This window comes from Lacerta agilis, chromosome 5 (genome assembly GCF_009819535.1).
Source record: "Lacerta agilis isolate rLacAgi1 chromosome 5, rLacAgi1.pri, whole genome shotgun sequence".
NCBI lineage: Eukaryota > Metazoa > Chordata > Lepidosauria > Squamata > Lacertidae > Lacerta > Lacerta agilis.
The window spans coordinates 15105266-15118270 of NC_046316.1; the positions used below are offsets into that span (position 1 = coordinate 15105266).

At 41.8% G+C, this 13005-nt stretch overlaps 1 protein-coding gene across 14 annotated transcripts in view; it reads right to left on the reverse strand.

Moving 5' to 3' along the window:
- The window catches only part of LOC117046593 (calcium-activated potassium channel subunit alpha-1), a 588284-nt gene that overhangs the window by 435420 nt on the left and 139859 nt on the right, over positions 1 to 13005 (reverse strand). For all 14 annotated transcript variants that reach the window (XM_033148697.1, XM_033148690.1, XM_033148689.1 and 11 more), the window contains exon 2: positions 11470 to 11637. In XM_033148697.1, coding sequence (XP_033004588.1) covers positions 11470 to 11637 — 168 coding nt within the window. The remainder of the gene's footprint in view (positions 1 to 11469; positions 11638 to 13005) is intronic.

Sequence of the window (13005 nt, forward strand, 5' to 3'; positions counted from 1 at the left end):
TTCCAACACACAAATACGTAATTTAAGCACAAAGAAACACCGCCTACAAAAAAATTAAGACAACAAAATCTTCTTTTTTTTTCAAAAAGTGTTGGAATCCAGATACAATCTTGCCGAAACAAACAAACAAAGACAATTGTTACATTTCAACCAAAAACGTGTGTGCCAGGCTTATTCCATGACATGCTAGTTTTCTACACATGGGGATTTATTTGTTTTTATCAACCTGCAATTTCAAATGATACAGCTGAGGCATGTTTGCCATTTCCATGAGAACTAAGCCGAAGCTTTGAGACGAGAAAGGATCTAAAAACCACCCAACACATTAAACTAAATTGAACTGATGGCAGGCCGTGGAAAGCCTTGCTTGTATATTGTTGTTTCAAATTATTTACCGTTCCCAAAACATCCTATTGAGGCAAGCTCTTAAAATATCCTTCTAATACAGATGGTCCAATTGCATGAATACTGCCTACATTTATCTGTTAAAATAAACACAAAAAACATCTTCCTTTTAAAAGGAACAGTTCAGCTTTTACCATTTTGATGCTATCCGTGGCCTTGCATCAACAGTCATTCTTGTTTTTTGCATTCATGGGTCTTTTCCCCCATTTTAAATAGACTTTCATTAATTTATGTCGGAAGCTACAGGTTTTTTTCTTTCTCTTTGCTGTTTCATCCTCTTGTAAAGGAGGACATTGTGCCATATTGAAGTTACTGAAGTACACCAGTGAATGGACTGAGCTCGCCTTTTTTTGCTTTTGCTTTTTAACAATGAAGAATAACAGGAGAAAATCAGTTTCACAGCTGATTTTCAAATAGGAGGGGGTTTTGTAGACAGAAGATTGTCTTGATGACACACCTTGTTTTTAACTGATTAATGAACCAATTATTGTCAGGGCTGCAGTATTTCAGTTCAGAGTATATTTAATTAAAAGCTGATTAATCTCTTGATTAAATAATGTGGGGAAAGTATTTCTCTTTCGGGGGGGGCATCTTAAAAACTTTTGCCCAAGTCACAAGACCAGGATATTATTATCTGATTAGAACTATATTAAACTCAACATGCCTGCAGCCCACTTTTACAGTGCAATTCAATGCATGCCTACTCAGATGTGAGACCCATGGAGTTCAGGTAGGCATGTATAGCAGGAATGGGGAACCAATGGACCTCGAGATATTGCAGGACTCTAGTTTCCATCATCCCTCACCAATGACCATGCTGGCCAAGGCTGATGTGAGTCCAACAACATTTGGAGGACCAGAAATTCCCCATGCATGGTGTACAGAACTGCAGTCTCAACTGGGTTCCCCACCCAAAAAAGTTTGCTTTTCTTCATTCTCTAGGGTGGCAATCTATAAAGGAAAACATGTTGTTGTTCAGTCGTTCAGTCATGTCCGACTCTTCGTGACCCCATGGACCAGAGCACGCCAGGCACGCCTATCCTTCACTGCCTCTCGCAGTTTGACCAAACTCATGCTAGTCGCTTCGAGAACACTGTCCAACCATCTCATCCTCTGTCGTCCCCTTCTCCTTGTGCCCTCCATCTTTCCCAACATCAGGGTCTTTTCCAGGGAGTCTTCTCTTCTCATGAGATGGCCAAAGTACTGGAGTCTCAACTTCAGGATCTGTCCTTCTAGTGAGCACTCAGGGCTGATTTCTTTAAGAATGGATAGGTTTGATCTTCTTGCAGTCCATGGGACTCTCAAGAGTCTCCTCCAGAGAGTCTCCAAAGGAAAACATGCTCCCTCCCAAAACACTATGGGTTGTATCCAGCTAAATTCTAGACATTAGTTAAGTAGTAGTAGTAATTTTTTATTTATACCCTGCCCTCCCTGACCAAGACCGGGCTCAGGGCAGCTAACACCATACAGTAAAAACAAAACAAACCAAATCAAACGAGCCCAAAGGCCAGATGGAACAGCTCCATCTTGCAGGCCCTGCAGAAAGATGTCAAATCCTGCAGGGCCCTGATCTCCTGCGGTAGGGCATTCCACCAGGCCGGGGCCAGAGCTCAAAAGGCCATGGCCCTGGTTGAGGCCAATCTAACCTTCTTGGGGCTCGGGACTTCCAAAGTGTTGTTATTTATGGACCTTAAGGTCCTCCACGGGGCATACCAGGAGAGGCGGTCCTATAGGTATGGGAAGTATTTTAATTTCAACAGGTCTGTTCTGAGTATGACTAACATTGAATGCAATCCTATGCAGCTGGGTAAAGAAGATTCTCAGCAGGTACATGATAAAATTCGATTACTGTAAAGAAGCATATATAACTTCAAAACCTTGATCCTACATTCCATATTTCCATACTTGTGCTAATTGCTGATTTCTATAGCTGAAGCTTGAAAGATGCCTGTCTCACCTTCAAGGAAGGGATTTCACAGCCTTCCTCAGCAACCCATTCCAATGCTAAACCGTTCTATAATTAGAAAGCTGCATCTTCTTGAAGTCATTTCTATTATGCACTAGGCTTCCTAACAGCAGAACAGAAACAGCGAGGAAGGCTGCCTATGGGTAGCCTGCTGTTGAAGCCTGCAAAAAGAGCCCTGTCAGATTTAGGCAAAAAGTCTGTCTAGTTCAGCAATAGACAAACAGATGCTTTTGGGAATCCCACTGGCAGGACATGAAAGCATAAGACGATGTTTATATTTATAAGGAAGTTACAAAACTGCCAATTCAATATAAAAAAAATGGCAGTGTACAATAAAATAAGTAAAAATAATAATCATAAAATCATAAAATAGAGAACAAACGACCAGCAATGTATCACATTAAAACTGCTTAGCAAAAGAAACATGTTTCCAGCAGGTGACAAAATAACAAAATTGTAGGGTTCCTGTCTGATTTCAATAGGAACTAGTACAGTATTCCGAATTACTGGCACCACTACACTGATAAACCTTGGCTCCCACAAAAACTATAAAAGAATATAAGCTCACAGCGGGACATTCAAGAGGGATTCTCCAGGTGATCACAGTGGTCTGGCCAGTGTATAAGGGACAAGGTGGTCCTTCAGATATTGTTTGTGGCACAGCCATAGTCTTCAAGGTATAATTCAGATCCTTTTGCAATGTAGGATTCACCATGTGACCAAAGACACAAGCTGCCACAAGAACAAAACTTTTTGTTGTTGTTTTTTTGATCGAACGACATTCTTTTGCAATTTGGACTCTAGAGGGAGTCATTTGCTATAGATGTTGCACTGGTAATGGAGACTTGCAACAGAAAGGTGATTTTTTTTCCTATTCCTTTTTTTTAAAAAAATTACATGGTTTTTTTTTACAAAAATATAAAAAAAGGTTTTCTTTTTCTTTTTTAAAGGAGGATTTGGACTTGATACTTTTGTTTCTGCTGACACCCCATTTCAAATGTTTTTACTACCACATTCTTAAGCACTGTTTTAAAAATGTCTTGAGAGTTTGGTCTTGCTGCAGCCATCATTTTCCGGCTTGATTTAGGTAAGCGGACTTATTGCATGCACAGCTAACCTTCCGCTGTGTGAAAATTGCAGTAGTGAGGATAGGGGGAAATCATGAGATTAATGCTGAGCTTTGCACATTGTGGCCCTGGTTAAAAATAAAAGACAGAACGCTGTAACCAATTAAAGATTATCATAGCAGGTTGCATGCTATAACTTTGTGGCAAAATGCAAGAACATAAGAAAAGTTCAGTTCTAAGGAATCTTCAAGTCCAGCACTTTGTTCCCAACAGTGACTAACCTAATACTTCCAGGAAGCTCAGAAACAGGGCACAGATCAAGTCAGATGGGTGGGGTGCAAATAATAAAATTATTAATTATTATTATTATTATTATTATTATTATTTACTAGTATTATTATTATTTACAGCCCTTCCTCACTCTTTGACATCCACATTGATATTCTTTGAACACAGAGCTTCCATTCAGCTCTCATGGTTAATAGCCATCAATAGAACTTTGCTCCTAGAATTTGCCTATTCCCCACCCCCTTTTAAAAATCGCCTAAGCCACCCTTTCCTGGCCAAATGTCCTCCAGATGTTGTCAGGCTCCCAATTTCCATCAGTCCCATCATGGTCAGTGTTCTGGGATTCTGGGAGTTGGAATCCAACAGTACCTGGAATGCTGATCTAAGCCATGGTCACAGCCTATGGAAGCCAATTAGGTAAGTCAGGTGTGCGTCATTTTTGGTCCCTATAAAATAATCTTAAATGGTAAATGATACCACCAAGGGTAGGATCATGACTTGGGCAAACAGAAATATAATCCCTTCCAGGAACTTGCCAGGGCACTGGGTAACTTACTCACTGCATGTATGGGGTGTGACCTTTCACAAAGCCAGATTCTCTTTATAACTTAACTGTGAGGTCCATGGGATCTGGAGAAAAGAAGCAGCTCTCTTACAGCCTTGCTATTTCCTGAGCCTCTTCACAACTGGAGGGCCTTTTGCCCCTCAATCTTGTTGGGTCTACTAAGTCAAAGCCATGTATGATACCTCTTCCCCATCAATCCTCAGGAGAAAGGCAGGGCCAATGGAAAAAAACAAATTTAGCTTGGCTACCAAGGACAGCCCAAATGTGTGGGCCCCTGGTAAGTGCAGTTATATAAATCATCCACTATGCTATCCTGAAATGACATCATGTGGATGGATGTACTATGTATGATTAATAGATGAGATTGGTACAATAAGTCGTTCATTGCATCTTTCTAGCTTTATATCCTTGTTTCACAACATAACATCCTGAAATGACAATACTGAATCATTTTATGATTCATCTAGTTTTATTTATCTACATGGCTTCTCTTATCTTTTTCTTTCTTTCTTTTTAATTCAAACACAGTTGGATAGGTTTTCAAATCCTGGCATTAGTCAGGTGCATAAAAATCCAGACCATCCCATAAAATTTGAAGCAGATGGCACTACTGAAGGTCTGATAGCACTTTGGTTTTGATTTCGTAAGAGAATGGAGAAGGCACACACGGGAACACACACACACACACACACACACACACACCAACCCAAAATATGCCAAAAATATATTTCTGCTTCATCATCCTCAGAATTATGCTTGCATATACCTCATACAAGCCCGAAAGGAATTTCCAAAAATGCACCATGGGTTTGGCAATAATATTGGTGCAGAAGCAAAAAGGGGAAGGGGGGAAAACAGAGAGGGAGAGGGATGGTGGATTAAAGGAAGCTGCAGTTACCATAGAAACCAATGAGACCAACTCAACACTGTGTACTTTGTAGCATCATCATTCTGTGGCTGATGAACCCCAACGGGAAGCATTGTTCCTGTCCCTATGGAAACCTAGGGAACAGCCCACACTGTAGTCACGGGAGATTAAAGCAAACTGGAGCAAATATCTTCCAAGTCAGCTATGAGCAATCTCTCCTACTGAGAGTTACCACTGATTTACACACACACACACACAGAGAGAGAGAGAGAGAGAGAGAGCACATAAACCAGGCACATCAATAACAGACCCAAACCGAGCAAAGGTGTTCGGTCTACAAATTAATTTTAAGGAAATAATAAGTGTTTGCAGGCAGCTTAACACATGTGAACACCTAGGAAGCGGGTTTATGGCTGCACCTAATCCCCATGGCAACCCACAAGAAGGTTTAATGCTCAAAATAAACTGCTCCACAAAATGACTTTTTTCCCTAATACAAATAACAACCCTTGGATAATTAGTGGCGATTTCATCCACCGTCGTCCCTCCCCCCCAGGTGATTATATTTCAAACTAGGAGCTCCTTAGCTAATTACTGCACTAGTAGAGACCCTGAGCTAGTACGCCCAACAGAGACTGTAGCTTCCTACTTTCCTCCTGCGAGGGTAGAGCTTCGAGTGTGTGCAGCAAGAAGAGACAGGAAGAAAAGCAGGAAAGGGGCGAGTCTTGCTCTACTCCAAAGGCTACTGTGGTGGAGTGTGCTAAAAAATAATGTAAAGTAAGTAAGTAAATGTTTGCCAAAATCAGTGCATATTGTACAGTTGGCTGCTACAGTTCTGCCCCCCAGTAAACCCTTATCTACCACCATGTAATATGTCATGCCAGAAAGCCCCTTCCGCCCATAGAGAGGGGGGGGTTTGCAGGCATCACGAGCCCTCCACGTGTGCAGGGGATGGCTTCATCCCCTGCCACCCTTGGCTGAGCCCTGGGCGCGGCGCCTGTCTGGCTGACCAATAGGTGCGGCCCGTGGGCGTGGCTGGTTGCATTTAAACCAGTGCGCGGCCAGGGCTCAGCCTCTTGCTTCCTGCTCCTGGCACACGCGTTCCCACCCTCCCTCCCTTTAGGCAGAGTTCTTCCTGACCTTGCTATGGACCACGGTGGTTGGTCGCCATTGAAGGGCCTGGTAGGAATTTTTCCCACTTGGCAAATTGGCTCTGGCCTGGTGGTTTTTTGCCTACCTCGTAGCAACTCGTCACAACTTTGGTCTTGGTGGTTAGGCATTGGATTATCTAGAAAGCTGAAGGGGGTGGTGGTTGGGCCATCACCTCCCCCCAAAATGCTGAAGGGTACTTCGTTAAATGAGTCCGGGGAGCTTGTCCCTGTCCGAAGCCGTGGTAGGTGAGGGCCAAAGGCACACCCCTTATCGGTGACCACAGGGTGAGTCCTTAGTTGATGTGCAGCAGCAGGGCTCTCCCATCGGTGGTTAACCCTTCCCAGACTGCCAGCACAATGTGCTGGAGTCGGATATAGTCGGTTAGTTCCAATGCCTAAGCCAATACCGCTCAACATCCGTAACCAATAAAGTTGTGGCCTTTTCAAGCCCATTAACCTTATTCATTGTGTCCAGTGTCTTTATTTCACCACAGGAGGGTCGGGATATTGACATGCAATCAACTCTTAATTATGCCAAACAAAGATACCATCCCAGGGATTCCAATGTGCAGACATACTAATTCATAGTTAAGTGGTGCTGACCAAGTTCACAAATATGACCAACACAGTTGGGAAAGTCTGAGCTGTAAGGGAGGCCCAGGCTCGTTCAAGTCAAGCTCCAGCTCAAAAGGGGGTTCACCCCCCCCCCAACCTCCTGCTAGATCTTTCCACTTTTGCAATCAACCCCACCCCAAAGCTTCTGTGATGGAGGGAAGCTAACAAGGGGAACCAAAAGCTCACTTGCTGGGTCTGGCCAAATTTGCCTCTTAGCACCTGCTCACTGTCAGGAGGTTACAAAGCTGACCATGTGGTGAATACATTTTTTTTGCAAACGTTCTAGCTGAACGCTCAAAAGAACCAGGTGGATTTCAAGGGAAGTAGGGCCAGGGTTTGTTGGCAACGCATGGCAGGAATCACGTAAAACTAGAGCGCTAACAGGGCAAGGTGCAGGGAGGCGCTGCCAAGCTCCACCCTCAGAGCCATGTGACTTCTAGGATTCTTGGGTGATCACAGTGAACTTCTGCAGTGGAAACCTAAGGCATATGCTGAGAACCCTGGAAGATGGTTCAGGCACAGTCCATTGCAATCTATCCCACATAACACAAAAATATATGTAAAGCCCATGACAGTGTGCAAAGTTATAGTGCATAAAACATATGCACAAAATGTTAAAATATATTCTTTCCAACCATCAAATTAGGTGGTGGAGGGGAGCATCTCAAATGTTGTTTTCTTTTAACAGCGTTATTTTCGAAGTGTTCAGGATTAATTTAGAACCAAATTAGCTTTCACAAACTGTTCCTGGTTTTGACAGCTGCCCAGGCAAAGGATGTCACATTTTAAATAATTTTCACACATTGAGCTGCTGACAAGTTTTCTAATTTTTGTAACATGGAAATGAAAGAGAATAGGGATGGACGGATATCCTCAGTTTCCCTTTCCCCCCTCCCATTCTTGCCCCATGGTTTGCTTCTGACCCATGTTCTGGTTCTGCCTGCCTTCCTTTCTTAACTTAGAAAGAAACTGAATTAATTTTGGAACTGGTACGTGCACAGTCTGGTGCAGTTTTCAGTTTGTGGCATGTATTTCTTTCTCTTTGCAGGTGATCCAAGACATGCAAGCACAATCAGAGAAACTGTGAACCCTTCAAGATTCCTTTTTGCAAAGGACTTTAATGAATATGTACCTACATTCCTGTGGCTTTAGTAACCAGCAGGGAAACCGAAACTTATGCTGCACATGTGCAGCACTCTGAGCCAACACAAAATCAAAAATGAAGAATAGTTTATAAAGGATATAAAAACAGCTGGATTTTGTGGGTGCAGACTGAGCTAGAATATGTTTGGAGATGGATACTAGGCTCTCCAACAGGACCCAGGTATACTAACAGACCTTCCAAGTGTCCCTATTTTCCAGGAAAAGTCTTAGATTTACAGAAGCCATCCTAGTTTCCGATTTGATCCCGGAACGTCCCTTATAACCAGAATGTACATTCCTATTATTATTATAGTTGGTCCTTTTGGATTCAGTGACACTCCCTATTGGGCATAAGTGGGCATCGGACTGCAGCCTTACAAAGTGTTTTTTTTTTCCTATGGAAAAGAAACTCCTTGACTGGACTTGATATAAAGAGATCTGGTATCTTTTGATTTCTTCTAGCATTTATGAATGCAGCTGGTTATTTGTTTCACAGATGGAGAAATGTCTTAGCTCACTCCATGAGCACTCCTTTCACAGCTAGCTATCAAGAAGGTAGGCAGATCTCACTAGCTGCCAGGTATGTGGTGCCATCCAAACCAACTCTTTCGCACTTTGATTGGTGAAGGTAGGAACCCATTTCATGAAGAATGAGATGAGAACCATACTAAACCGAACAATATGAAAAAAACGACAAAAACAAAAGTGAAAGGGTCCTGAAAAATATTAGCCTTTGAAGCTCTTGCCCTTTTACCATGAGTCTTATTGAATATATGGTACTGCCTTATATGGGTGAGACCATTGGTCCATCCTGTCTACTTAGCAGCCTCAGGCAAGGGACTTTAGCTTCCTTAACCCAAAAGGCCAAGGACTCAACCTGGAAAGTTGTGCAGGCAGGTCTGGGATGCACAACTGAGAGATTGCCCACCTTCATTGGAGCTCCTTTCCAAGGAAATAACTGATCATATAAGAATGAAAAAAGGGTGATTTGAAGAAAGAACTATTAATGAAGTCCTGTTTCTTAGATCAATTTTCACACCACACCTTAATAACTTTATTTTTTCTTTGCTTAGCAAATAAATCTAGGCGGCAGTTGCACAACAGCTTTCTTTGCGTGAGCACGCCAAACCAAAAATCAATTGCTACTATTTCTTCTCCCTCAACACCAGTGTTCAGTGAACCACTTCCTAAAGGTTATTTAATTGTGAATCTGGAAGATTGATTTTGATTTAAACTGTGGCCTACAGTATGAAAAGGTACTGTAATTTCTTCATCTGTCACTCTGGCTGATCTAATTTTGATCTGCAACTGACCTACAAAAAACCATAATCTTTTATTCAATAAAACAGAATTTTCTGCCGTTGGCTTTCCAGGGGAAATGATCAGACCTTTCAGGAATACACGGCTTGCTAAGTCACTAAGAAGCAGAGGCGGGTAAATATCTTTAAAAGATTTTCAATAACTATGCCCTCAGTTTCAGCTGGGATTTTACTTAAAAGATCCACAACCCATAAATTCATTGGCAGAAATGTCCACAGAAAAGTTGGATGCAAAAAGTAAGCTGCATTTCTAAACCGATAGTAAAACAATGTGTCGTTAAGTACATTTTCTTCCTATCTTTTTCAATTATATTGCATATTAATAAAGCAAAATATGAACATTTAGTTTTGCTTTGCCATAAAGCAACCAAACCCAAATGCTGATCCAATTTAAATAAATAAATAAATCCTAACTACCGGTGCAAATGTCAATATACTGTACCCAGTTTTAGTGAACCATTGCAACAGACAAAACCATGAAAGGCAGAATATTCATATTGGCTATATATATATTCTATCAAGAAAGGAAGAAAACCAAAACCACATTTGCCATCTCATCTTTTCATACAGCTAGGCTTTTTTTTAAACAGATCCTTGTTGACTTGTGTGACGAAGATATTGACACGCCTTTTGGGAGTGTTTGTTCACAAAAAAATAATAATGCTAATTGCAACTAGTGTTTGTTGTTTGTTAGACTAAATCCCATTACTTTTAATTTAGCCAAACTAAATTTACAATCTGGCAATGTGTATAGAGACCAATAAACTTATTACATCCTTTGACTGTTCCTGATATATACAATTTTAAATATAAAACCATGTTACCTGCTTATATCAATATAGACCCAACTGGATTCCTTATATGTACAGAACACACTGTTCTATACATGGTCCAAAATGGCTCCATAACACTTGCAAACAATTCTTTAAAAATAATAGTAAATTAATGGTGTGGGTGCATGAAACCTAATGATAAAACCTGTTAAAAGTCCACAATAATGATACTTCCATAATATAAGCACTTTGGACTCAAACCTAACAATACAAGCTCTAAATCTCAATTAAATCTAGGCAATTAACCCAAATTAGCCTGTTGGCTGCAGTGTGTCCTAGCAGGCAGCCTACCTAAATTCATTTTGCGTAACAAACGAGCCTTGTTCCCATAGGGCCTGGATCCAAATTACTTACACCCAAATAAGGGGAATCTTTCCCCTGGAGGCGAAGAGCTCAAAACCAGGCTTGAGGGAGGCAAAAAAAAATATGTTCCACATATTTAATTTTCTAATAGAACTAGCCCTCTTTCCGTTCACAAGATTCCATTAAACTAAGTCTTACTTAGACCATCTGGATTCAATAGACTTAAGTAACTTGAGTTTATAATTTCAGTGGGTCTACTCTAAGTATGATTAATGTTGGATATTGCCCACCATTTAACAACTCTACAGGGACAACAGTTATCTAGAGTACTGAATACAAGAAACTTTTGGAGCTTTTGTGGCACAAATGCACCATTATGGGGAAGACTTGCTGTGCCTGGAAGTGGGTGCAAAATTATGATAAAAATGATGCCTATCTTGAATATCAGAACCTCCCCGATATTAGTAGTTAATTTTCATAACCTTAGGTGCCAGAACCAATACATTTCCCTTCAACAGGAACAAACCTGTCCTCCTTTAACTTCCTGTGCAAAAATTAGTCTACCGGGGTCCTGTGGAAAGGAAAGGGTTTTCTGAAGACAGTTTGTCACATAATATGGCACTTTGATACAAACAATATTTACCTGGAAGATGCATCTCATTTCTCTTATTTGAGCTAACTCTAAAATACATAGGTTTAGGAACGAAGAGTTAAGAGTGGATGCACATGGCCAACCTTTTCACCTAATTACTTTAAATATCAAGGAATAGCCTGGTGGCCTGTCCTCATGAGGCCATTTTCTGCATGTATCAGCAAGCAGACACCATAGAGAGAAAGTCTTGTTCATGTGAAAATTACCATATTATTAAATGAGGGGGGGGGGGTATTGGCTAGCCATCTGAAAAAAAGTAGATGGAAAATCTGAAGAAAGGATGGGGAAACTCACAAGGACTCTGCCAGTTAAGGTCTGGGCTGAAATCATCACCCCTGCCCAGTCTTTAACAGAGGTCATCCAGCCCACTTCTGCTGCTGCCACTACTTCCTCTTTCTCGTCTGTGGGTTTCAAGTCCCCATCTGCCTGGGTCTCCCCATTGCTGGTTATCTTCTGGACCTCCTGTAAAATAGAGAGAAAGAGAGAGAGAGAGAGAGAGAAAACAGTTAGAATGGCAGGAGTTAAACTGCAACAGAGTGCCAGGTAAACACATCATCTCTGTTTGTGGTCTCCCAGTTCAGTGCATTAGAAGCTAAAAAAATACTACTGACATTAAGATGGACAATTAATGTCTCTGTGTAAAGTTACCCGATGCCTATATATCCTCTTTACTGGGGATTCCCCCCCCCAACCTTCCCTTTTGTTTGTCTATTTTATAAATAATGCTTGTATTTTGGTAAAGTAATAATATAAGTTAAGAGAGCCAGTGTGGTGTAGTGGTTAAGAGCGGTAGACTCGTAATCTGGGGAACCGGGTTTGCGTCCCCACTCCTCCACATGCAGCTGCTGGGTGACCTTGGGCTAGTCACACTTCTTTGAAGTCTCTCAGCCCCACTCACTTCATAGAGTGTTTGTTGTAGGGGAGGAAGGGAAAGGAGAATGTTAGCCGCTTTGAGACTCCTTCGGGTAGTGATAAAGCGGGGTATCAAATCCAAATCCAATCTCTCTCTCTCACTCTCTCTCTCTCTCTCTCGCTCACACACACACACACACACATGCACACAAGACAGTTATCACCACAACACACGGTGAGTGGGAAAATCATGTTCTTCTGTCAAATGGAAAAATGGCCTGCAGTCTATGGGATACGCAAATAAGAATATTCCTGTTAATGGAAAGTGCTTACTTTCTAAGAAAGAAAGAAAGAAGAAAGCCTAAGTCAAGCCATCAAATCGCCAACTTTGGTACAGCACACTTTCAGTCATGGCAAGTTCAGAAATGCAACCACAAGCAGCACTGTGACAGGGGCAGGGAGGAGATGATGACAGGACCTGTTGTCTGAACAGTGCATCAGTACTAAAGTGTTGGTCCTAGCAGGGAGGGAGATATCATTCGGGATGTGCTTCAGGCACCATCTAGCCCTGGCGCTGCTTTCAACTTTGAGTTCTGCCCATTCTGTGAAATGATGATGAGTTACGGGCAACGTAAGGTGACCCCCACCTAAAAACTCCCCTGGCTGGCATTTCTCTTTCCCAAGCTCTATGCAAATACAGTGAGTGGTGTTTTTTCGAAAGTTGCTAGGGAGATGCAGTAGGTATTTTTGACACCACAGGTGCCAGTTTCCTCTCTCGGTTCTCATATGCAATGTAGCTGGCACCTGGAATGTCGGCAATCTCAATACAGCCTCGTATTTGTACGGTCCTGTACGCAAACCTCAATGCAAAGTATGTACACAGACAAAATTAACCTACGATGCAACACACAGCGAATGCGCACGATAAGTCAGGTGTTGTTTTAATTTATGGTTTCCTGAATGAGTTTTCCGAGGAAG